General features: G+C 42.5%; 1 protein-coding gene and 1 long non-coding RNA gene across 6 annotated transcripts in view; one reads left to right on the plus strand and one right to left on the minus strand.

Moving 5' to 3' along the window:
- Positions 1 to 25,710, minus strand: part of ETS1 (ETS proto-oncogene 1, transcription factor) — a 63,286-nt gene that overhangs the window by 16,504 nt on the left and 21,072 nt on the right. Inside the window, exons 2-7 of one of the 4 annotated variants that reach the window (XM_023208619.3) lie at positions 21,634 to 21,735; positions 14,534 to 14,653; positions 13,367 to 13,567; positions 10,128 to 10,205; positions 8,892 to 9,140; positions 4,291 to 4,551 (exon numbers count right to left, since the gene is read on the minus strand). In XM_023208619.3, coding sequence (XP_023064387.1) covers positions 4,291 to 4,551; positions 8,892 to 9,140; positions 10,128 to 10,205; positions 13,367 to 13,567; positions 14,534 to 14,653; positions 21,634 to 21,735 — 1,011 coding nt within the window. The remainder of the gene's footprint in view (positions 1 to 4,290; positions 4,552 to 8,891; positions 9,141 to 10,127; positions 10,206 to 13,366; positions 13,568 to 14,533; positions 14,654 to 21,633; positions 21,736 to 25,710) is intronic. The other 3 variants (XM_023208621.3, XM_023208620.3, XM_023208622.3) reach the window with 3 other exon arrangements.
- On the plus strand, positions 13,344 to 17,885 carry LOC116418415. 2 transcript variants are annotated; one of them, XR_004228423.1, is made up of 3 exons: positions 13,344 to 13,808; positions 15,966 to 16,548; positions 17,075 to 17,885. It is a non-coding gene; the product is annotated as an uncharacterized LOC116418415 (long non-coding RNA). The 2 variants fall into 2 exon arrangements; XR_004228422.1 differs by having other exon boundaries at positions 16,435 to 16,548.

Below are 25,710 nucleotides of genomic sequence, written 5' to 3' on the forward strand. Positions count from 1 at the left end.
CTTTTGTGTCTGTGTGTGTGTGTGTGTGTGTGTGTGTGTGATGTCTCACACACACAAAAAAACTTGGAGGTTGAATTCCAGATAGTCCCAAATTTAGCCTTAAGGAAACTGCCTACTTATAAATCTGTGTAACACCATAAAACATAATTTCATTATGGTTAATGAATGGCTTTGGGTTTAGCCTTTTTCAGGCTCCTAGAAAACAAGAAAACCACTTCATTCGCAATTGCAAATCAAGGACTGAGAACACACCTAGACATTGATAAGGGCATTACCACCAGACCTGCTCAAATACAGCTGCAGAAGTGATAGGACTCCTTATCTGTGGGTATGTCTGACAATCTGGAATGAAGTTCAATACAGGTGATTTATAGGTCAATAATTCTGGGCGGAAGCCAAGGCCAGCTCTCCTCCCTCCCACATGGCCCAACCCACAGACACATAGTGTTCATTAGTGACAAGAGGGAGACAAGGTCCTGATCAGTCTAGGCAGGCAACTGTAATAACCAAGGAGTACTCTCATTCTCTAATATGAAGAAGAGATTTTCTATTCAGGTGAGACATTTGGTGCTTAAGATTCAATTCAGAAGCTACCTCTGTGCAGAATGCAATTACATACATGGCCTTGAATAAGTCATTTTTTTTGTGCCTCAGTTTCATCATCTATGAAATGGGACTAGAGGGGTTGAGAGGAAGAGACACTACTATGTGACAACCTACTATATTATTCTATACCTACTGAAATGGAAAAGCAAGAGGAAGAAGAGATGCCTATGTTTTTCAAGGACTTGGAAAGCGTTTTGCTTAGGTCTATAAAATGTATATAGAAAACATTGGGCTACTTCTCTAGGACTGTGTTGTAATTAGAAGGGGTTCATAATGTATCTTCGAACAAAAGAAAATGGAGCTTTCTGATGGTATCAGTTTGATAACCGTAAACAGTTCACAGTAAGGTAAGGAGGTACATTTTGGCGGAAGCCAACATTGCATTTGATGTATTCTTAACTCAGCTAACAAGCAAGCTTTCAAGCCATGTTATCTGCCCCCGCATCTTGACCTAATTTAACAAGTTGCTATGGGAGCCCAGTGAAGGTTGATGCAATTTTCTTATCTTTGGAGGAAGAATGTAGCTATGCAAGAGAATGTGAAAATTCAGTTTCTAACTGATTTCCACACTTACAGGGCAGTAAGAAAGACATCCTATCAAGAAGTAAAATGTATTCCTTTGGAGGTGATATGGACAAAGATCCAGACTTCTGGTGCAACGGCAGGAAGATGGATGCTCTTCCCAGCTTGGAGAATCTAAGCATGCACCCTTTAGTTCAGGCCAAGTAATAGTGACATAGAGCTATGTGTACCCCTACTGTGTGGCCAAACATATTCTGGAGCAATCAAATTTTAAGGGAACATACAGAAAAGTTGAGCAGAACCCGAGCAAGTAAGTGTAACTTTTACAAGCAATAAAATGTATTGCCAACAAGTTTATACAATGATTTCTGCTTTCCATAGTACTTTTGCAAATTTCAGCTCATCTTAACATGTCTGCATAAAGCTAGACACCCATTTATAGGCACTCCAGTGACTGCCTCAGGGGGTGGACGAGGCTATATGGGCACATTTCATCCGCTTCCCTATTCCCTAGGATGCATCTTAAATGAGGCTGGCGGGGGCACCATGAAGGTGTGAGATCACCCTCATAGGATGAGTTTGCAGTACAGGCAGGAGGTGCTCATCAGGTATCAATTAAAGGAAAAAAATAAACACTAAAATGTGGGTTGCTCCTCATATACCTAACAAATCCCAACTTTCATTCAGACCACAATAATAGGAGAACCCAGTTCAAGTCTAAGGATATTTAAAATATCTTGAATTCAAGGAGACAGTGAGCCCTCATATTCGCTTTTCTGCACTCAATATACGCTCAGACATTTGCTGAAATAATTGAATTGTTATAATTGAGGGTTTTTCCCTCTATGTCTAGCACAATGTTCAGCATTCATTTATTTAATTAGTTGATTTAATTCAATTACATTTTCACAGATTTCCTGCCACCGAGACAAGAATGAACACTTCTACTTCACTAAAAGTAGAAAACGGTAACAAGGTAAATTTGCCTAAAACCACACAGTGTGTTCGAGTTGGGAGGAAACACAGAGGACTTCTGTTTTCTGGACTATTATTCTCGCCACCACATGAGATAGTATAAAAAGTGAAATTGCAATTGTCAACGAGAAAGAATTAAATGGTAAGATGCTTCAAAAATGTTTTTTAAACATTTAATTTAAAATGTTTTTAAATTAAAATGGTTACTTCAGTCTTTGAGACTTTTAAGTGATAATCACCACCCCTTTTCTTCTACTCACTAAATGTTTTACTCCCTTATCCCATGTCTGAAGAAAGAGAGAAAGGGAGAGAGAGAGAGAGAAGAAGGACAGAAGGGAGGGAGGGAGGGAGGGAGGGAGGGAGGAAGGAAGGAAGGAAGGAAGGAAAGAAAGAAAAGGAGGGAGGGAGGGAGGAAAGGAAGGAAGGAAGAAGGGAGGGAGGGAGGGAAGGAAGGAAGGAGGGAGGGAGGGAGGAAAGGAGGGAGGGAGGGAGGGAAGGAAGGAAGGAAGGAAGGGCAGAGGAGAGGGTGGGCAGGCAACTATCAATCTATCCAGACATAAGTCAGACCTAGAGCACAGTTTCCCCTGCATCACAAAAACAGAAGCAAGCACTGGCAGTTAGAGACAAAGTCTACCTCGCAAGGCCACAAAGTCATTTTAGAGCTACCTCTGCCTTTCCTTTCTCTTCCCAATTAAGCAGCACGTCTCCCTTCCTTTATCGCTATATTCAAGTGCAGTCTAGTTCTTTAACCCCTAACAGGTATAACTGCATGAGCTGGCACTCTTGTACATCCTGAGAGTGACTTAATATACTTTTCCTCACCCCAGATGTTTCTAATGGAAATGAATATACTTCCTAATAATCTTCTTCCAGAGATGGGAAAAGACTCCCTTGAAAAGTAGTAAGTTCCTACATGCTAGCCATGTTCAAGCAAAGACCACCGGGGTATTGTAGAAAGAATAAAGTAAGGGCCTTTGAGTTCCATTCCTGGCCTTGACCTTGTTGCTTCCCCAACCTGTAGACATAATTCCTGAGCACTGCTCATGCAATGAACTGCACTAGGAGCTATGTGGAATGCAGCATAAGAGAGAAACACCTGATCTCTGAAGGGGGAGTAAGTTTTCAAGCATTTGAGTTGTTTTCAAAGGTCACTGGTTTTCTTCTTAAAAGACCTAAGGCTTTCCTGAATGCAAAAATGAGGATTCAGCATACTCTAAAGAAGAGACAGATACCTCAAGAGAAACACAGATCTTGCTGTTTGTCATCATCCACACAAAGGGTCCCTACATGAAAACGCATCCAGAGTGGAGAGAATTATAAGAGAATAAAGGCCTAGACCACATCTAAGTAATCAAAGCTACTTTAAAATAAGCTCTACTCACAATACACTTTCTAATTTTTAGAAGACACTACAATCTTACAGAAAGATCTGATGATTAACACATTAATACTCCTTGGCTATTTCTCAGCTATACTCTCCACAGGTTTTTCTGGTTAAGTAGCAAGATGTGCTACAACCCATTTGAAGAAAGAATTGTTTTGCTCTACTACCAGAGTCTCAATCACAGCTCAAGCTCTCAACCTACATCTTCCTTTCTCTCTGGCCTTTCTTCACTCATCACTATCATAACTATAAAGTCGAGTGAGAGAAGGGGTCTTCTCTATAGGCCAGGATGGATCTGGACAGGGCGCAGTGTCACTGAGGACACTGCTCCCACATTTGAACAGCTGGCCTAAGGAGAACGGTGCTGCAGAAGAGTCCAGTGTGGAGGCCATTCAGTTGTGCCTTTGAGAGATGCTACTGCTGATTTTGTATTTAGAAAGACCTCCCAAGAGCAGACCAGGAAAAATCCCCTGATGCCAGGCCACTAGACAGTTTCCAGGAACACCAAATCATCACAGTTCCCTTCCCCCAGACATGGAAAAACACCAAAATATAAGTTTCCTACCATTCTTGGAAATGATCCCTTTGAAGAGAATGATACTATTTGCTTCCAAAAATCAATGGCTATTCACAAGCAGAGTGGCTGGAGAGACTAAAGAATTCTTAGAGAGACTTCTCCCCGCTGCCCTGCAAAAGGGAGTCTGTCGTCGTCTCTGGTCAGAGGTGCACAGTGCCTTCCAGGAAGGATCCCACCCACAGAAACGTGCAGATGGAGTTGGCCTAAGCAGCGGGAGGGCGCCTACCTGTGTAGCCAGCTAGGGCAGCAGCAGGAATGACAGGCTTGTCCTTGTTGAGGTCAGCACGGTCCCGCACATAGTCCTTGAAGGTGCCCTTGGGCTTGTGGTTGGGCAGGGCAGCCGGATAGTCCTCTGAGTCGAAGCTGTCATAGGAGGGAACACGCTGCAGGCTGTTGAAAGATGACTGGCTGCTCCAGGACTGGGTGAGGCGATCACAACTATCGTAGCTCTCTATGCTTTCAAAAGAGTCCTGGCCCCCGAGTTTACCTGGAGGTAAAGGAGGAGGTAGGAAGAGGACAGGGGAGGAGGGAGTGGGAAAAAAAAAACTGTAAAAACCCTCTTATGGAGGACGGATTGCTAATCAGATCTGCAGGAGGGACGGAAGAAGGGAGAGGCGAGTGGGAATGGAAGCTTCAGGGGTCATGGGTTTACTCTGGGGAAAGGGGCTGCACCAGGCCACCATCTGAGGGTCCACGGCCACTCTGCTGCCTGGTTTGAGAATTCCAAGTACAGAGAGTCAGAGTCAACGCTGCTCACATCTGTCAGAGTAATGTTTGGGTCCTCAAGAGTTCTAAAGCCAGAAATCTAGAAGCTGAGGATCACACATGTTATGATACGATTTCTGGCTGGTGTTGTAGGCCCAATGAATAAATGAAGAAATCGGAGCAATGTCAGGCTGATTTCCACACTCCAACTCAAGCCAATGAGATGATTTCAAAAGGCCCAGTTTGGAAAATATTTTGGTCATAAGAAAAAAGAATCCCATTAGACTAAGAGCAGATTGGCCTTTTTTGACCTTGGAACTAAAGTGCTATTTTCTTAGCATTTTTCCCAAATACTATTTTAACATAAAATACATGAACTGACCCTATGCCTTTTCAAATAGAGTAAGATGGTATAAGATGCTTTTCCCAAGAGATTTTAAAATATCACACACACTATCACTCTTCTAAACAGAAAACCATATTCTTTATCCTCTCCAAGTAAAATTATGTATTGAAATTTAAACTTCATTGGAAAAGTATACGCAATACTTAAAAGGTTTATTAAAGAGTTAAGGTCCACAGCAGTGTCAGAAATCCTTTACTGTGTGAGTTGCTTAAGGCATTCTTAACTGACCACAAGATCATGCAAGTTCATTAATTTCCCAAACCAGGTTATAAACAGCTGCTATGATTGCACAATAGCTCCTGGAGAAATTTCCATTGGTAAAAATGCCACTAAAAAGGAGGCTAGCAAAAAAAGAAAATGTTTTGGAGGAAAACAAATGCATCTAAGAGCTAAAAAGGCTCACAGGAATGGTTTTTATATGCAACTTTCAGATACTTTTCAAGTAACCTAAGTTAAATTATGGGAGACTAGATGGTCACCTCAATTCAGCACAGGCCAAAAAAGGCAAAGGGATGTGGCAAATATTTACATAGAAATATCCGTAAATCAACTCTTAATTGGTCAGGGGTGATTGATCTATAAATTTCAAATCCCAGAATAAGGCTGACTCGTACAATTTCATATTAGTGTGCTCCCAGTATATTTTCTTCTCCGTGACAGTGCAGATTGCTTAAAACAATCAAAATCAAATATGAACAGATGCCCAAACCTAAATTAAATATATAGGAAAATATGTTGCTCCCAACATTGTTTAAAGATCCGGATAAAACGCATTTGGTTGAATGTGTACTTTTTGTAAAATCCACTGCTGTAGGTTTTCTCTACTTCCTGACCCCTCCAGAACTGCTTTCAACAGAGAGGTGGTGTTATCCATTTCATCTCATTCCTTCCTCCACTCATCCATTCACAGGAGGGTTATGTCTGGAAAGTAAACTGAGGGGCTTCATGGAGTTTTCAGCCTGGCCCACCCAGTCCACTATCAAAAGGGCACCTCTTCATTCTTATTAAAAATGAATATATATTTCTTCATAATTCTTTCCCATTTACCCAGCAGAAAGTCATCTTTGTCACCTTTTTAGAAATAATCTAATTTTCTCTTCAAGAAATTTACACTACATGATTCAACGAAACAGCCTACAACCAGAATGTCAAAGCCTTGTTTTAACAGAACAGGAAATTCTGTGGCATCTCATAAAAAGGTATTTGTTCATACCAGCTACTGATCTTCATGGCCATTTATTTTCTCTTTGAGGCGAACATACCAAAAGCCTAAGAAGGAGAATTTATATTTTCATCAACACCCCACCAAGTTGATAGTATTTATGCTAAAGTCTCTCCGAAATGATTCCATCTCTATCAGCCAATTTTATACTTGGAGTAAAAGGAGATCACAATTTTCACAAGCAAGATAGTAGAGTTTCCAAGGACTCCCAATAAGCAAGGGGGCTAAACCAAGCCAGAACCAGTCTCTGGCAACCCCCCAAACATGAGGCAAATGCAACCCTGTTGAGAGCTGTGGTTTACAGCAGTAGGCAGCTTTCATTTGAGCTCGATTTCACAACCCTGGTGCTGGGAACCTTCATTTACGGGTATTTTCTCCAAAAATGGGTAGAATCCAGCTGGATTAGATACTCCGTTATGCTGCGGTGCTCATGCAGGAAAACCTGTGTTCTCTAAACTGTCCACCAGCCGGACTTTCTGAGAAGGGCCTCGGCAAACTCCTTCCAAAGCTATCTGACTCCACCGAACAGACCTCAGAGCACTCAAGACAGAAGATGGGACAGCACCCAGCCACCCACTGAGCAGACTCGTACAAAGACAGTCCTTAGGGCCCACATAAGTGGGGCATAGAAGCACTCTGTATGCTGTAATGCAGCCTGTGAATACTGTACTATGATTAGTATAAATAACAATCGGCTAACAGTAATGCTTTCGGTCTAGACCAATCACAGCATCTCAGATTCAATGGCCCTATTTGCAGCACTTCTAACACGCAGAAAACAGCCCTACACAAAATGGTCTTCCCCTCAAGTTTTTGTGGCCTGAACTTGGAGGGAGGGAAGAAGAGTGGAGCCAGAAAGAAATACCTCATGTCTCTTTGTAAGGGTCACTTTTGGTCCATAGTCATTAGTTTGGGGTTGGAGGGGTGGCGGGGACCAAAACCAAGAACGAAGGAAAGGAGAGGGAGAAGAGACAATTATACAAATGCAAAGCCAGATGCAATTTCAAAACAATGTGACAGGAGATCTACCCAAAGTTACAACATGGCCGAGCCCAAACCCACAGGCTTGGCCTCACCGTGTAGATGTACAGAAAGTCCCACAAGGAAGAAAGTCGTTTTAATGCTGTGACCCCCCTGATAAAAAAGAAACACATATACACAGGCTTGTGTGTATGTATTTAAATAGACACGCACCCAAAAATAAAAAGAGCCAGAAAGGGGAAGGCCGACTGGTCCCACCCATCCCCCTCGGTCTGAAACACAAACACCCCGGGGCCTTCAGAAGGAAGATTAGGGGTTCTGATTTTGCAGGGACTTTCCCTCTGCAGGGCTTGCTGGTGATCCCTAGGCCTGCTGGGAGGAAGTGTGAGCCTGAATACTCGAAGAAGATGACAATGTGCAGGACCCACGATTCTTCAAAGTGAAGGTGCCAGTGGGCTCTCCTCCAAGAGCCTCACAATAGGTACCACATATGGTCAGTCACTGAGCAGAAATCACTCATAGGCCAGCCCCAGCCTGCCATCCGACCCAAGCCCCACCTGTCAGCTTTCTCCCGTTCCTCTTCCCGTTTATAATTCTTTCCCAGTTACCCACCAGAAAAGTCATCTTTTTCACCTTTTTAGAAATCATCTAGCTCTTGCTAAATAGACAAACCCTTTCTTACAAGAGACTGCATTTTTCTCAGAAACACAACAATTTGGACACTTTACTAGGTAGGTTGTATCTCTGAGCGTTTATGTCCTGTTTCTAAAGATTGGGTGCATTTTACCTTTTTTGCTCTATGTCAGCCAGCTCTATTTTGAAACATTTTCTTCACTGACAGTGAACATTTTATCATTATTATAATAGTCATGTTAACAAAACTACCTTCTTTTGGAAACCCCTGGCCACCTCCTTCCCTGGTCCTCTAGCTAAATACACACTTTCACCACACTGCTGATGACTGGTTCCAAACAAACGGTTGGTTAACCAGCTTGTATCTTCCCAAACCAAAAAAGTCACAGGAGGCTAAAGATCCCAGGCTGGCCAGCAGAGGCCATTCCAGGTACCAAGCCAGGATCTACAGTCAGACCCAGGAGTCCTCTGGGAGGAGCACCAGGACACATGCTAAGCTCAAGGGTTTTCCAGGGTGATGACTTGAACCATTTTTATTCAATTATGTCCTCCTCAAGGAAAACAGAGCATACCTTTCAAAGTGACCAAATTCAACCTGAGTTATTAATTGAAGGAAACATTTTGCCCAGGTAAGACATTTAATTTCTTACATTGCCTGATTCTGATTTCACTGTGGACCCCATGGCCTTTGTCATAATAATGGACTTGGCTAAAACACCACGATGGAAAGTTCTTCGTATCTGGACACTCTAAGATGGGAAGGCTGAAACTGAGGAGTCTACATGTCTAATAAATGAGAAAAAAAAATGGAACCTGAAAAAACTCACAGTCAGGTAATTCTTGTAAACACAAGAGCTTTTAGAGAAGAAACATGACCTACCACGACTGGCTCTCCCCATGCACATGTTGTCTGGGGTGACGACTTCTTGTTTGATAGCAAAGTAGTCGTTCTGCAAGGTGTCTGTCTGGAGAGGGTCCCGGAGAATGACCGAGGGGTAGTCGTTCTCATACTTGAGGGAGAGGAGCTCTTCCGAGCTGATGGGATGGAGCGTCTGATAGGACTCTGTGATGAAGCTGGGCTCCGAGAACTCAGATGGTGGAACACACTGGGCATGCTCGATACCATAGCCTGGAAACAAAGGGTTTGCAATTAAAGAGAGGAGAGATTTGTACCTTAAAAAAAGCAGTTTTTCACCACCGACAGAGGCCGTATGACATGGAACAAGCTCCTTAGAGAATAAAGGGAAAATACTTTAAATCAGAAAGGCTTGGGTTTTAACCTTGTCCACTACTAAATAGCTATGGCCCTTGACAAGATAATTGATTTCCTGACTTCACATTCTCATCTATAAAATGGGGGTGATTGCGATCTTTCCCGGAGCACTGCGATGAAGATGAAATGAGGATATAGGTAAAATGCCTACAACATTCCCCACACAATAAGCTCTTGACACAGGGTAGTTAACATCATTGTGTTACTGGAATAAAAATTGTAATCATGTGAAAAGATAAAATGAAAAAATAAAACCTGTTTAATACACCCTGTAAAAGCAGAGCCATCAGAGAAGACGGTCCTATAGCTCAGAGCTTACATTAGTGCAACAGGCCCGCAGGCATTCTTTCCCTCAGGCTCTGTCTTCAGTATGGCCGGTATCTTGCACGAAAAAGGAGAAGGCTATATTTCCTCTAATAGAATTTGAAGCTGCACAGCACTCTCTTAAAGAAGGATTTTAGAGGAAATGCTGTCATCTCCACTAGTAAAAAGGAAACAACAACAGCCAAGATCAAATTCCTAACCCAACCCTCTTTTGGCCATCAGAGTGAACAGTACCAAATCAGAACAAAAGTTTCGGGGCTCCAGTTGCAGTCTCTCTGCATGACTTTCAGGTTGAAGGTATCAGAGAGGGATCTCAGTGTGTAGGAACTTGGTAGGTTAATGAACCATGTATATAGGTTGAAACTTTGTGCTTTGTGGAAAATAATAAAATAAAGTAACAAAGAAGAGTCTACATCTAAGAAGATATTATTTTTGATAGAATTACTATGAAGGAGCCTGAGATCGACGGAGATAGGGATCTTTTCCTAGTTTCCTATAAAGGAGTAGAAATGAACTTACTAATGAAGTAATCCGAGGTATAGCGGGATTCCGGATAGGTTGGGTTGACTCCATTAACTTGATATGGTTTCACATCCTCTGTAATGAACAGATAGGGAATGAACAACGAGGTCAATATTCAAGTCATGCTTGGCCTAAAAGGATCTTGGATGCAAAGACCACAATGATCTCAACCCCTTTTCTAAGAAATCTGCATACTCATTAACTGAGTTGGTATCTGAGTCTATCCTGACTGTGACCTTGTCTAAACATGAGATCAAAAAAATATGACTAAAGTTATTATTTCAGTAGCGGCAAAATGGGATTTAGTATCTTGGAAAGAGAATCCATGAGTAATCTCTAAGGGCTGAGAAGGCATTCAGCATTCATTCTCAATGCACTCATACTGCATGTGTGTCGACCACACTAGAGCCAAAGGCTTGAGTACATCACAGGTTCGCAGGATCAATCCCCAACCCCCAAAATGGTCAACTTCAAAACTTCTCAAAAATATATGGCAGTCTTTAGGCAGTAGATTTTACATTCTCCATTTCCTCTAACAGATGTCTGGTTTTTGTTTTGTATTTTTCCCATTGCCCTCAGGTTTCAAGTTCAGGCCCAGACAAGAAGCAGGACACTGGTAAGGTGACTCCATTTGGTGAAATGTGACTGGGCTTGTGTAAAGGGAGAGAAGAGCAACCCAACCAAGCTCCTGCCCAGATGCCAACTCCCCTGGAAAAGGAGAGGAAGGGAGATGAAACGAAGTGCACCTGTGGACAGAAAGCTCTGCACGACACTGCAGTGAGCCTGGGATCCTCTAATTACCCTGGAACAAATGCCATGGCCTCCAATTCTTGTATGGAGTAGGCTGATTATATTTCACCATAAGAATCTGACATAAAGAGAGTACGGGTTTGGGTTTTTCCTCAGGTATTTGATAGCTTGTTAGGAGCAGAGTCTGCTGAGAAAACAAGTTTATGCCTGCACAGAAAAAACAGTTCCCAGTTGAGATAAAATGATTAAACTTTGCTTTAGCAGTTTATCAGATTGAAACATCCCCGTACCTTTGGCCTTCCACCCCACCCCAAACAGCTCTGTTTTTTTGGTGCTATGTTGCTTTAGTTTAATTACAGAACAAAAGCTGTAGTCTCAGCACAAACATCATGCTCATCTCGTCGAGTCACTGAACCTGAAGAGGGAGAATTCCTTCTGCCTCTCTCAATAGAATATTGGGTGGGATGATATGGCTTTTGCTCTCAAACATACTAACTTATATCCTAATTCTCTTAAATTTTCTTACATTCTTCCTTTACCCTAAGCGAGGCCAAACCAGTCTTAGGGGTCAAAAGGCCCCATGAGTCCACAATATTATACAAAAAGCACAGGATCGGATGTTAAATTTAAGTTAAATAAAAATATATTGAGGCCGGGCGTGGTGGCTCACGCCTGTAATCCCAATGTTTTGGGAGGCCAAGGCGGGCAGATCACGAGGTCAAGAGATCAAGACCATCCTGGCCAACGTGGTGAAGCCCCAACTCTACTAAGAATACAAAACTTAGCCGGGTGTGGTGGCGCACACCTGTAGTCCCAGCTACTGGGGAGGGTGAGGCAGGAGAATCGCTTGAACCCGGGAGGCGCAGGTTGCAGTGAGCTGAGATCGCGCGACTGCACTCCAGCCTGGTGACAGAGCGAGACTCTGTCTCAAAAAATAAACAAATAAAAGAAATTAAACATGTATTGAAAGCTGAAATAAAATGAAGTTTAAGGAGATGAGTGATATTGAAGAAATTGCTAGCCTGAGCTTCATTTTACAGACAAAGATAATAATAGGACTTGTCCTTACTGTCTCACACGGTTATTTTGATAATCCAAAGAGAAAATGTATTTGAAAGCACTTTGGAAACAAGGAGACATGAAAGATATTAATTGTAACTACGATCAGAGACAGGCTTAGATAGCCCAAAACACCTGGCAGCTCCACTGTGATAAATGGAGGAAAACAGCCTCTTAGTAGAATATATTGGGTTACACAGTCTGATGGAATCTGCTATTGTGTTTAGAAGTCAACAGTCAAATCAGATCTTTAGGAGCCTGCCATATCATTTCCCTCTATAAACAGGCTGCTCATGTCAACACCTATGGGTGGGTGTCTGTGCACGGAGAACACGCCAGTGCTTTGGGGAAGCCTGTGCAACTGCCTGCCATCCTCGGTAAAAGCAGCCACAGAAAGACGCACCTAGTTCTTTCCTGTGTTCCTTTATGTCTTGTTTTTCAACAGAAGGTGAGGAGAAGGAACAAAGATAACACTTTTGAGCACAGAGAAATCTAGATTGGGTCTCTCTTGAGCACTGTAGAGTGGAATATATTCTTAAACAAAGGAAGGTATTATGTGGGGTAAAAGTGCTAATCCTGAGTTTTGCCCCCCTCCCCCAGCGTCTGTGCCAAGAGTTCGAGCTGGTGACCACAGGGAAAGGGTGGGCCTGGGTTAGAGAGGGCAATGGGCTTCTAGGCTTACAGTCAGCTGGAGGGCACTGCTGACTGCTGGTAACTGCAATTTATTTTAAGAAAAAATCAGAAAAATAAGCGCAAAAACACCCAAGTTTGCCGCCTGCTGCTGTTTCTATACTCAGCCAGGACTGTGGTACATGAGTCACTTGGTCCAAAAAGGTTGGAAGAGGCTGTTAGGGGAGGCCATGTCATTACAAGGTTGCAACACAGCGTCCTGATATAACCCCAGTTCCTGCTCCAGATGTAAAAGGTATGATGCACTACTGCAATTCCAATCCAGTTAGTGGGCAGAGAAATCTGTCTTATTAATATGCTCTCAGAAGCTAAGCTTTCCCGAGATGTGATCAGGTATTATGTGGCCATGCATCAAGGCAGTATGTATTAAGATTGCAGAAACACACACACACACACACACAAACTATTCTTGGGTTGGCTGTGGGCACTGCTTGTTCAAACAGGGCATGAGTTTGAGATAAGGACCTGGATTAGAATGTTGCAATCCAAGAAGCTTCAGAGGTACAATCTTGCAGAAGATTAATATCTGGACCCCCAATATGTAGAAGAAAAAGAAATTAACACTCATCTAAGAGTACCTGCTATACGCTGAGCAGTGTACCAGGCACATCCCCACATACGTCTTACAACAGGACTCCCACAAAGAAAGGCATCGACGTCACACCATTGGGTGAGTCCCCTACCCCTCCCACAGCAACCCCACATAACCTCCACCTCTCCCTGTTTCCACATTTTACCTTTCTGCAGGATCTCTAGATGTTCCCATAAGATGTCCCCAACAAAGTCTGGGGCCAGCTCGAGAAAGCAGTCTTTACCCAGGGCGCAGAGGGCTGCTCCGTTCATACAGAACTTCTGGAAGTCTACACCTTTCAGGCTGAATTCATTCACAGCCCACATCACCCAGTCCCGAACATGGGTTTCTGTCCACTGCCGGGGGTCTGAGGAAAGACATCAGATGAAGATCCAGCAGGTCAGGCTCTTAACTCCTATCCAAGCCTCAGAGAGGACACTGAAGGAACGGAACTTAGCTGAGAATGCTATCTTTACTCATCGAATGAGGAAGCACCAGCCTAGCCTGCACATCGAGTACCTTCCATAACCCTCCCCTCCACATTCAACATCTCCGCCTTCTCTATTTCACCAGCTAGGAGGTCACTACTGCCAGCCAAAAAGTACCACGTGAGTATTCTCTGCCCTTGCAGGCAAAGATTTCCATGAATCTCCTCTTTCACTGCCTTATTCCCATTGGACTTTTTTAAAGCCCTGAACAAGAGAACAAATGGCTTCTTTAATAGCAATAATAACAAGAGATTGCTCATGCCTCTCTCTGCTCTTAACTTATAATATACTTGAGACTATTACTCTCAATTATTTTTTATCTTAGCCAATTATAGTGGTAATAATTGTAGCAATTAGTAGTAGTAAGTCATTCAAATGGCACTTGGTAATAACATTATTAGGTGCCTGTATTACACCAGATACTCTGCAAAGTCTGTACTATGGTAAGCCATGCCTTGAGTAGCACTCTAGTACTGATAACATGCAATCTTCGTACATGACCTGAGGTTTAACCTGGCTGCACCCGCCAATGACACTTAGAAGTTCAGATGACAGCAGGTGTACCGCCCAACGTCAGAGCTGCTCCAAGAGATCCAGAAGTGATTCTAGTGAGCAGGCAAGTTTGAGGACCACTGTCCTCATACCAAGATGGCAGGGACAAGCCCAGGAGATGGGGCAGCCTCAGTGTGTGTGTCATGAATGCCCTAACAGATGGCAGCCATGGCCCACAGCTGCTGACTCCAATGTGGTTAGTGTAACGACTGCCTCACACACTCCAGGTGAGAAAATGAGTCTTCCCGAAGGGTCTGACCCCAATCACTCTTTTTCCAACTACAAAATCATACCTTTGGGGATCCCCAGTCGTTGCTGTTCTTTAGTGAAACCACTGAAAGTAGCTTTTAATGCTTGAGACATCATTTCTTTGCTGCTCGGAGTTAATAGTGGGACATCTGCACACTCCATATCTGCAGGAAAAAAATTGCATATGAATAACAAAAATTACATAGGTAATGAACCACTCATAAAACGTCACAAATGGACTGTAAGAAGGCAAGCTGAGAAACAACTGTGCTAGCATCCTCACCAGAGCAACACAGCAGGACATTTTTTCTTTTTTCTTTTTTGAGACAGAGTCTCGCTCTGTTGCCCAGGCTGGAGTGCAGTGGCGTGACCTCAGCTCACTGCAACCTCTGCCTCCTGGGTTCAAGCCATTCTCCTGCCTCAGCCTCCCAAGTAATTGGGACTACAGGCATGTGCCACCATGCCCAGCTAGTTTTTGTATTTTTAGTAAAGACGGGGTTTCACCATGTTGGCCAGTCTGGTCTCAAGCTCCTGACCTCAGGTGATCCACCTGTCTCAGCCTCCCAAAGTGCTGGAATTATAGGCATGAGCCACTGTACTGGCATGAGCAGGCAAAATTTAAGGGGCTTTCCACATTGTGCTAGGCCTAAAGTGTCCTGCATCCCTGACAAACAAATGTGTTTACTCTTCCTGAACACCTCTACTAATTTATACACAGTCCCTGCTTGTCTTTCACATTTACCAAGAATATTAACGTTACTACATGCTTTAAGTTACCTATGCAAAGGAAATAATATTCATTCATTCATTCATTCAACAAATGGCTATCTAGCACTTGCTTTGTGCAAGGAGTCAAAGAAACAACAGTGAACAATACAGAAATAGTCTCTACAGGAGCTAGCTATCTGATTCTTGCAGTAGATTCAGCCACTACAAACCTATTTATACAGTTAAGTGTTCAAATACAACATCAATAAGAGCTTCAAAGAAGACGTACATGATGCAACGTTAATGTGCAATAGGAATTCCTGGATGTCTGAAGGAAACAGGAAAGGCCTCCCTTAGAAGACAGACATTTGACCTGAGATGCGAAGGATACATGAGAATTTAGGAAGAAGAGAATACTCCAGATCAGTGGTTCTCAAAGTGTAGTCCTCAGAGCAGTGACATCAGCATCAACTAAAAAAAGATCATTTTGTTTTAAGATCCCCTTACCCGTTCTGTAAAGAGCGATTTAGGAGGTGAGTATGAATGGATAAGCAAAACATTTTAGAAAGTTACTACATCAGTCCTGGTGAAAGACGATGGTGGCTTTGACTACAAAAGTGGCAAGGCGGACAACATAAGTGAGCCAATTTGAAGTGCTTGGTTAGTGTCAGTAGTGAAGAAGAGTGAGGCATTACAGCCTGCAGATTTGCAAATGTATCATCATTTGCTATACCCACATGCACCTTAATCTCTGCTATGTCCATCCAGATCCTCCTGTATTTGTGGACCATGTTCATGGTGATGGTACATAAATAGAGCTGAACTTAAACATCTTCTGAATTCACCTCAGGCACAATTTCCCACAAAAAGCGAATAAACAAAGACATGAGCTGAGAATCCCTACTAGCTTTCCTGTCACCTTTTGACAGTGATACACTTTACTGAAGTGATTTCTAGCAACCGGAATCTTCAGTGTATCCCATGAAACTGACTTATAAAGTGACCAAGTTCCAGGCAAGGCTACTACAGAAATTCTTCAACTGGCTGTTTCTAAACTTTGGTTGGTTAAAAAATATTCCCCGGACATAAAGAATATGTTATGGGCTGAATTAAATTAAAACATAGGATAAATCTCCGAAAAAAGGAGCAAACATATTGCCTCTGAATGTCGAACTAAGTGGAAATTACACTGCATAAAAGAAGGAAAGGAGGTACTTTCTCTCCTGTTTGCTTTTAGCGATGCTGTCAGGAAACCGCTAGAGTCCAGGCTGTGCTCTAGAAGAACAGAAGGGCTCCCTAGCTGCTCTTCCAGGCCTTGCCAATGATGAGGAATCTGAAGTTCCAGGGAGTGGTGAGTTTGGGTTGCCCTGGACATGCCCAAAAAAAATCTAGTGGAAAAAATCAACATGTCTCCAGAAAGGTTGACAGAATGACGGAAAATCCCAGATTGTTAGGGGGAAGAAATTGGGGGAGGGGATAGAGTGTTGATTACATAACATCCAGCCCTTCAAACAATGGAGTAATCATCAAATGAGTCACTAAGAAACTCATGGCTGCTCCCTCTCCATCCCCACTCTACACCTCCAAGAACAGCTCAGTGGCAGGTCCAGAAATGTCTTCCCTTAGAGTAGAAATCAGTTTTACTTTACAGAAAAGGGCTCTCTAGTTAACCAGGGAGTATCACTTCTGAGAGAAGAAACAACCGTGGCAGCCTCAGCTCCCAGCACACGGCTAAACACACGAGTCAATCAACAAATGTTGAGTGAATTATATTTTTCCAAATTTGAAGCAACTTTCCTCCCTTCACCCCCATCCAACACGAATTCATGAACTTGAACTGTGTGGGTTTTGTTGTGAGTGTTTGTTCCCTCCATTAGATTTATGACTTGATGAAAAGGACCTTACTGATGGCGGAAATTGGCCAGGACAACACATGTGGAAAATACAGGTCAGGCCAAATGGACAAGCAGTGGTTCTGCTGCAACGGGAACTGACGGATGAGACTGACTAGGAGGCCCCCAGAATCTTCTCAACATGAAAGCTAGGACAGTGGGATGCCAGTGTGAGGTGACAGCCAAGGATGACAGCAGAAAGCCTGAAAAAGAAGTTCCTTGATTCTGGCTCCCATAACTCCACATGCCCTGACAGTGTGGTCTGGACAGGACTGCTGAGCTGACAATTCTCCACGTAGGTTTCTGCTTCCTGTCAGGGGGCAGGCACTTCTGGGTTCTCGCTTGTTCTCTCCGAGGAAAGCAGCTAGAATTACTTTTGCCTTTCCATCTCAATGCCACCTCCACAAGCCCATTCCACGTGCTGTTGGGGCCCCGTCAGAGGTGCCTGGCTCTGCCCCTCTGGCTGTGAGACTCAAGTGCTAGATCTCTGAAAAAAATGGCTCACATTCCAGCTGAGGGGAACCATCCCTGTCCACTTAGGACACCTGCATTTGGACTTGATCAGCTCCAGAGAAGACACAGCATTGTCCTTGGAGTCAAAGGATTTAGACATAAAAGTCAGAACTTTATCCTATAAAATGTGGAACTGTAGTTTTTTAAAAAAAGAAAAAAAAGGTCAAACTCCCCTCTATAAGTAAGTGAACAGTTGGCAAAGATTGTCTTTTTCAGTTGTGTGAGCATTGCACTTAAATGATGACTGATCATGTTCAAAAGTGTGTATTAAATAGAAAATAAACCCATCATAGAAAATACTAATTCAAAAATTCCCTTTATGTTGTCTGCAGATTGTAGCAGTTCTGTTGATTATACTCATCAAAAACAGTAATAACATCATTACACAGGTGGAAAATCTGACGTGACTTAGCCTAAGCAGATACTTCTTTACTCTTAAAATACTTTACTTCATTACCTATTATAATATTTTTACATTAGGTACAAAATATTTCTAATTTTAGAATCAGTGTCTGGAAGTTAATCAATACCTCCATAGACATTAACTAATTCTATTTTATGGAAAAATACTGAAATCTCCTTTGTGCTAATAATTGTAATATCTTAAATTCAAATAACATACTTGTTTCAAAATGCTGAGAATCTGCCCTGGAGAAACACTATGCCAACACAGTGGAGATTCTAAACACACTGGAAAATGAGGACATAAGTGTACTGCAATTATATTAGATTTCCTGCCCACTGATTATTCCTTGGGACCCCACATTTCAGTTAATATTTATAGGAGTTCCCCTAGACCTCTGAAAGGACAGTTGTGTAGAAGCTGGTGATTAAATAACCATTACAAGATTGCACAGTATTTAGACAGAAGTGAGCAGGTAGCTTTCCCTGAATCTGCAGAAGAATAAGCTAGTGGCATTTTGAATGCGGGGAAACATCTGCTCATTTTTCATTGTGGCCTACCCCTGAACCACCTCATAGATGTTTCAAGTGAAACGTAAAACAAGGGTTTCCATTCACTTACATGTAACTCAAAGTTAAGAGCTGTTCAGTTTCCAAGAACCCTTCCAGGGTGTTTCATGTGTCTTTTCATACCATTCTTTTCAGTTATTTGAAACTGAATGGCTCTTACCAACAATGGCACACAGAATCTAAACACTAGGTGGCTTTTGTTCCGCAAGAAGTTCAAGACATCTGGTCTTACTGACCTCACAAGTTTATTCTCTCACCATTCTCAATCAATGATCATGGGAAGACTGGAGCATCTGGGATCCTAGGGTTAGGAGATGAGGGATACAGCCAAGGACAAGAAATCCAAGGTACATGTCCCAGTTTTGCATGACCATTGAACTGGGCCCAACCCCATCAGATTATGATACCAGTCATGTATGCTGGGTATGGTCACACTCAATAGCAGCATGAAAGAAATACCAAGAGTGAGTAATATGCCTTATACCTGAGAAATGCTTTACAGTTTGTCAAGACTCTTCACATACACTACTCCAACATATCCTCTAAACATAAAACTGCTGAGGGGCCTGGAAAGGTATCACAAGGTCCCCATTTCACATATGAAGAAATCAAGGCCCTGAGAGATCAAGAGTTTGACCTAAAGTCACAAGGCCATGAGGGACTATCTGGAAGAGTGACTAGAAGCCACTCTTCTAACTCTTAAAGTTCAGGGCCTTTCTCTCTAGTCCACTGCAAACAGAAATGGATCAGATATCCAGGAAAACCAACATTTTCAGAGCTGAGAAAGAAACAAATGGGACTTTTCCTTTCTTACTTTAAAAGATTTTAGGAGTGATTAAAAACTTACAACCATTCCAAGAAACCCAGGGTTTCATACAGCTAGCCCCGTAAGAACATAATTAACAGCCATTTACAGAATCAACTATAATCTTTTCCTTTCCTGGCACTCAGTCAAGTGAGGCTTCCTTCCATATGCAGCAAATGGGTCAAGTGACAACCTGGCTTCCTTCTCTGTTTATGTGCAACCCTGACTCAACCTAATGGGTAACTTTGCATATAACAGAAGTTTAATTTGTTACATAGAGGCTTACTGAAATATATTTTTTAAAGTAAAAGTAAACCAAGAATAAACCTTCTGGTCCACATGGAGAGGATAAAAGAACAGTTCTCCAAATTGAAAGATAGGATTCTAAAGACAAAGAAAAAAGAGAGAGGGGGGCATGCACTGTTGACAACTCGTTGATCAAAATCTATGGGTTCTGATTTCACTTACGCCATTAGTGTAGACACAGTGGATAAGTCACTTACTCAATTCACTTTTAAAAGAGGTCTGTTCATAGGTGGTGTCTATATCCCTCATAGAGTTTTACATTTTTTATTTGGCAATTTTCAAACATACATAAAAGTAGAGAGAAACTCTACTCAACATTTATCAATACTACCCGTTTTTATTTCATCTTCCACACACATGCACACACATACACGCACGCAGAAGAATTATACACCTAATCCCAGACAAGTCATTTCACCCACAAATATTTCATTGTCACAAGGATATTTTTTAGATAAAGGGAGATCATACAGTTAAAGTCCAATAAAAGGCAAATAAACTCAAGGAAAAAGAAAAAAAAGGCTTCAAGTTACTTTCTCTCGTGCTTAAATCTAGGTCTATATTTCATGCATTGGCCCATTTGAACCACAGAACTTCTTTCAAAGCAACACTGTCATGATCTGGAAAGTGCCAGTGTTAGATCACAGAGAGATGATTTCAAATCAAGATGGCAAGCCAGTTCTATGGACTTCCACTTCCTACAAGCAGAAGGTTGCAGTGATATTTCATCTTAATGGTCAACATCCTCATGAACTTACAACTGTAACTAAAGTGTGCAAAAACTAAAATAAAAAGGCTGGGAGTTCTGGTCAGCACAAAAGGGCAGTGTGAAAGGTAAGACCATTGCCGAACTGCCAAGAACAAGTCCCAGTGTAGGAGATAAGGCACCTTTACCCCTTCAGACCAATACAAATAGAGAAATGGCTGCAGCCACACTGACAGATAGCTCTGCTTCTCAAGTTGATGACCCCTGGAAAGTGGTCACTGGTCTCCAAGAGGACTCTCCTGATAAAGAAGCTAATGATCTCAGAATAATGTGCAAAGGAATCTCAAAGAAAGACAGTCTCTACTGCCCTCTCTCATTCATATAAATGCGGGGTGGAAGTAGAGTAGAAGGGAGTGGTAAGCGATTCCTGTGAGAGGCACTAGAAACCAGGCAGGCAGGACTTCCAGCTCGGGGAGGTGCTATAATCCACAAAGTTTCTGGTTAAGGTTAATGCAAAGAAGGGAGACAAATGTCCCTCCTCAGCCCCTTGGCTATATTTTCATAAACCCAATGATGTGACAACACAATGGGGGAAATGCAGGACTCTTGGTTCCAGCAAGAGCAAAGCAATAAATGACTCAGTGCCCATGCTGAAGCCACCCATCCCAACCAAACCGTCTATTATTGTGCCAAACAATAGTATACCATGGGACCTGGAACAGACTCATATGAGTTAGGAAACACACAACTGGGTTTCTGACCTTCTTTTAATACCTAACCCTTTCGAAGTCACCAGCCAATAAAAACCACTGCAAAGAAGGGAGAAGAAGCTGCATAGAAAATCCCCAATTCACCCTCCAGTGACCTGATTGACCAAAAATGCAAGCCAGTCTCAAGTTACAGTATCTCGGTTTGCTGCCAATGCACACAGCCGCTAGGGAAAGCACGCTCTTTGGGTACAACGTGCCAACTCTGAGGAGATGCCTCTCCGCAGAGGGAAGCTGCCCTAAGACAAAAGAGATGGTCTCCTGCAAGGCAGCTCCAAATTGCATGGAGAAGCTGGTTTCAGGTCCTGCAGCCAGGCCTGAGAAAGAAGCCTGTAGAGAGGGCTCAGCACACTGAACATCTGTAGGAAGTGACCTCAGACTTCTCCCTCTTCCCTTCATCCACCTTCTGCCCCATCCCCCAAAAGGAGTTTTAACACATTATTACCACTGAAGTCCTGAGGATTTGGTGACTCACCAGGCTCACACATGGTTCCAATGAGCCCTTGACCATTACATGGTAGGGAAGCAGGAAAAACAAATGAAAGCAGTTGTAATTCGGCAGCGCCGGAGTTCAGACCTGCCAGACAAAAGGGATTGCAGGCATGTTCCCAAATTCGTTCAGGCACCTGACATGCACAAGCTATTTTTAATCACTGGATTTATTTCTTTCCTACCTCCTCCACCACCCTCCACCTCAGCAAATGTTTCGAAGTCAGAGCAAAACCCAAATCAATTCCAGGTGTTCAGGGAAACCCAGAGAGGCTCTTCCGTTCCAGGATCCGAGCCAGAAAGCAGAACTGCCCCCTGGGTCCTGTAGCTAAATTGTCTCGCTCTTTCCTTAGACTAGTTCAAATCTCCCACCCTAAACATTGGGCAAATGGCCTAAAATAGGAAATACATGAATGAATGTGTCCTGCTGGAAAGGCTTGTAAATATGTGTTTTTCTCTAGCAGCCTGGCAGTGAAGGTACATAAACCAGGTCTCAAAGCCCCTCAGACGAAGCTCGCTTTCATTCTCTAGGATGCTTTACCTGCCATGCTGTGAGGATTAAGTGGACTGTATGTGAAAATGCCAAAGCGTAAGACATAGTAGGTGCTCAACAAATCATTGGCTACTTGATTATACTGAAAAGCATCTTATAAAATATAGACTTAAAAAAAAAGATTTCATTTCCCAATGCTTACAGCAGCATCAAGAAGGAATCTGGCAATTTCTCCAGCTACAAACAAGCGACGGAGAAAATAAGAAAGACAAATGCAAAAATTAGATTCTGAGATAGAAATGGAAATTGACATCCCCTGAAACCAGCATTTTTTTTTTTTTTTTCTAACAGAATAGACTAATTTCTTACCTATTCTGCATCCTCCAGTCTACTAAGGGGAAAATACTTCTTGCAACAATCAGCATCTAAAATATGTTTGCCATGACACTTTAGAACTACATGAATCCAATGCACCTAAGATGACTTTTGGTTGTAAAAATATCCTAAGAGTTCCACCTTAGAATCAATATGGCACAAAGTAAAGGTATAATTTTATGCTGAGAATTCTTTTCTATGTGTTTGGAATCTGCCAAAACCCAAGCTGCGTTGTAACTGTCATTTATGGGCCTCTAAATTAATGACACTCAAGCAATTTAAAAGGAAGTTTTAGCTATTGAGATTATGATTCCTGTGTACAAAGACCACCTCAATAGGGTACATTAAAGAATCATTTAAGCTTCTTAAATGATCATTTCAAGTCATTTACAAAGTACTTTACATGTTTCAAAGCATTTCCTGCATAGATAATTACACTTGACTCCCACCACATGACATATTTTACAGTTCCTAAATGTCCCAGAACAGTGTGACTTCTTTGTCATGAAAAACACAGAGCCATGGTCTCTACATTACTCAGGAGGAAAGAATGAGTTGGGACCTTCTCCACGGCTTTGCATAGAACCACATGGCATCCTATTGGTTCTTCCCACATCTTACACTTTAGAATGAAGAAAACTCCTGCCTGCCTTCACTAAAATTCTCATGACAGGATCATAAGGCTTTTGGTACCAACGTGACATACGATAACCTCACCCAGGAAGACAATGGAGAATATCTGACAACTACATCTTGCTATAATCCCAGCTTCCACTACTTCTGGTTTACATAACAGCCTCTGAGGCCTCATCCTGTGAGATCTTGCAGATGCTGGTGAATTGGGGTAACCAATTGATTTTAATTTCACTTAACTCCCACCTATAATTATCATTCCTGCTATTTGAATAGGACTATATCTTTTAGAAAGTGTTTTCTTGAATATTCTCGTATGATTTTTCAAAACAAGCACATGTAGTATTATCTTTATCATGTAGGTAAGGAAATCGAAGCTCACAAAGGTTTCTTAGGTGACTTAACGAAGATTGTCAAGCCAGTAAAGTGAGATAACAAGGACTCAATCCCACATCTTCAGACACTAAAGCCAGGTGTTTTCTCCCTGCACCTATTCACAAAATTAAAAGCAAACGAGGCAAAAATGATGGGGCATGGTAACATTTATTTCTTCATTTTCTCCAACATTTTCATTTACAGAAAAAGCTCTTTCTGGAGCAGGGAAGAACCTCCATCCCTGAGACGCTCTGCCGACAGCAGGCTCCGTCGCACATCCTACCCAGAACTGGCCTGGTCAAACCTCGGGTCGGGGCCCACTTGGCACTTGGTCAGGGGGCAAAACAAGCATTGGGAGAGTGGTGCTGAGAATCACCACGAAGGCCAGACTGGGCAAGGTGTACGATGAGGAGTTTTCTCCATGGGCGAAGGAAAAATCTGGGCAAACAAATGGAGTAGAGCCCGTTTATTTAGGCTGGAAGAGGTAAAGTTTTTCTGCACTTTTGAACTGTTTTCTCAAGGCCTGCCTCTCCCTCCCACGCAGGAAACAAACACAGAGACAGGCCTCTTCCAGTGAGGGCTTCAGGCGTTCAAAGCTAGCCCTGGAAGGGCAGAAGGAAGAAAGGCTTTGAGAAAGGAAGGAGGAACGGGGGCTGGGAAGGTGGTGCAGTGGCCATGCGGGTAGCCGCCAAGGGAGAAGGCTGGAGCTGGGTGCAGAGAGAGGAGGAGAGCTGGCCAAGAAGGGAGGAGAGAGGGAAAGAAAGGAGGAAGCAGAGAAAGGGAATATTGGAAAATCGTAAACCAGAATAAAGAAAACAGAATGCAGAGTGGCAATAGCCTGAGAAGAGGCAAGAACTGACTCCCAATTAATGATGTTCGGAAAGCAACATTTTTTCACCAATTTTGAAAGGAAATTCTCTCTCAACTTTCTTATTTATTTATACATTATATAAATACATTTTTAAACCAAAAAAGGACCATTTTTCCAATGGGAAAAAGTCTTGTTTGAGATGAAAGCCAGTCTTCAAAAACTTCTTAGAGGAAGCTGAAACCCCACGTCTTGGTGCTACAGAAAGAAAAACAAAGTGGACATTCTTCCTGCGTTCTAAGGCTTTTTTATGCAGATGTGTTTTTCTTTTAATAAATAAATCTGGACAGAGAAGGAAAAAGCATACTCATACACATTCACACAGTACAACTGTCTGTTTTCAACCTAGGGAAACCACAATGAAAAATAAGAATATGCAAGTCCATTTTCCCAGTACAGCAGACAAGGATTCTCAATACGGCAGCCACAGGCACGGAAGCAACACAGTATGCGTGCACACCCTGTCCCAGCTTCCAGATCCATGGAGGAGTACTTGATGATGAGCGGTCATCAAGGGCAGGGCAGGACCTGAAAAACGACCACCATACTTCCCCAGAAGTCTTCTCACTTAAGACATTTGGTTGCCCCATCCTTTTTGAGCTATACAATTTCACTTAGAAGCCAAAATGATTATTTCAAAATGATTAGACACAATGAGTTTAAATCTGCCTTCTTATGAGTTCTATCAATCGGCCCTTGTTCTGCTGGTTGAGAGATCAGCAGCACAAAGCGAATCTGTCCTCCTCTGGCAGCTTTTTCCCTGCTTTCTTCCTCCTATCATCACTTCCATCCATGTTTCCAAACTCCTTGATTGCTTCAACCATTCATGTTGGCATGGTTTTTGGCCACTCCCCCTGCTCCACCTAGAAGCATTCCTCTAAGCCTGCGTTCCTGAAGAGCATCATAAGCATTCATAGGTGAACATCGTGCTTCTCAGAAGTTACATAGGAACAATGAGATGATCATCTTACTCCATAAGCTTTGATTGGTGCAGACCAAGACAACACTGATCTAACAGCCTAACTACAAAAGCCACTCAAAGGACATTGCCAGGACCTCTCCACAGAAACTGATACTGAACCAGTTTTGTACCTATTGACTGAATTTCATTAACTTCACAAGAGGGCTTCACATTTACCCATATTAACTTCACTTTGTTTCAATCCATGTTTCTAAGAACTTTTTTATATCTTGAATCTGTGCTCATCCTATTATCTGTCACTCTCAGCTTTGCATCACCTGCAATGCACTAAGTGTGCTTTCTGCATCTTTCTCTATTCTAAGCCCCTAATAAAAATGTTGAAAAGGCAACCAGCAAG

The sequence above is a fragment of the Piliocolobus tephrosceles genome, chromosome 13 (genome assembly GCF_002776525.5).
Source record: "Piliocolobus tephrosceles isolate RC106 chromosome 13, ASM277652v3, whole genome shotgun sequence".
NCBI lineage: Eukaryota > Metazoa > Chordata > Mammalia > Primates > Cercopithecidae > Piliocolobus > Piliocolobus tephrosceles.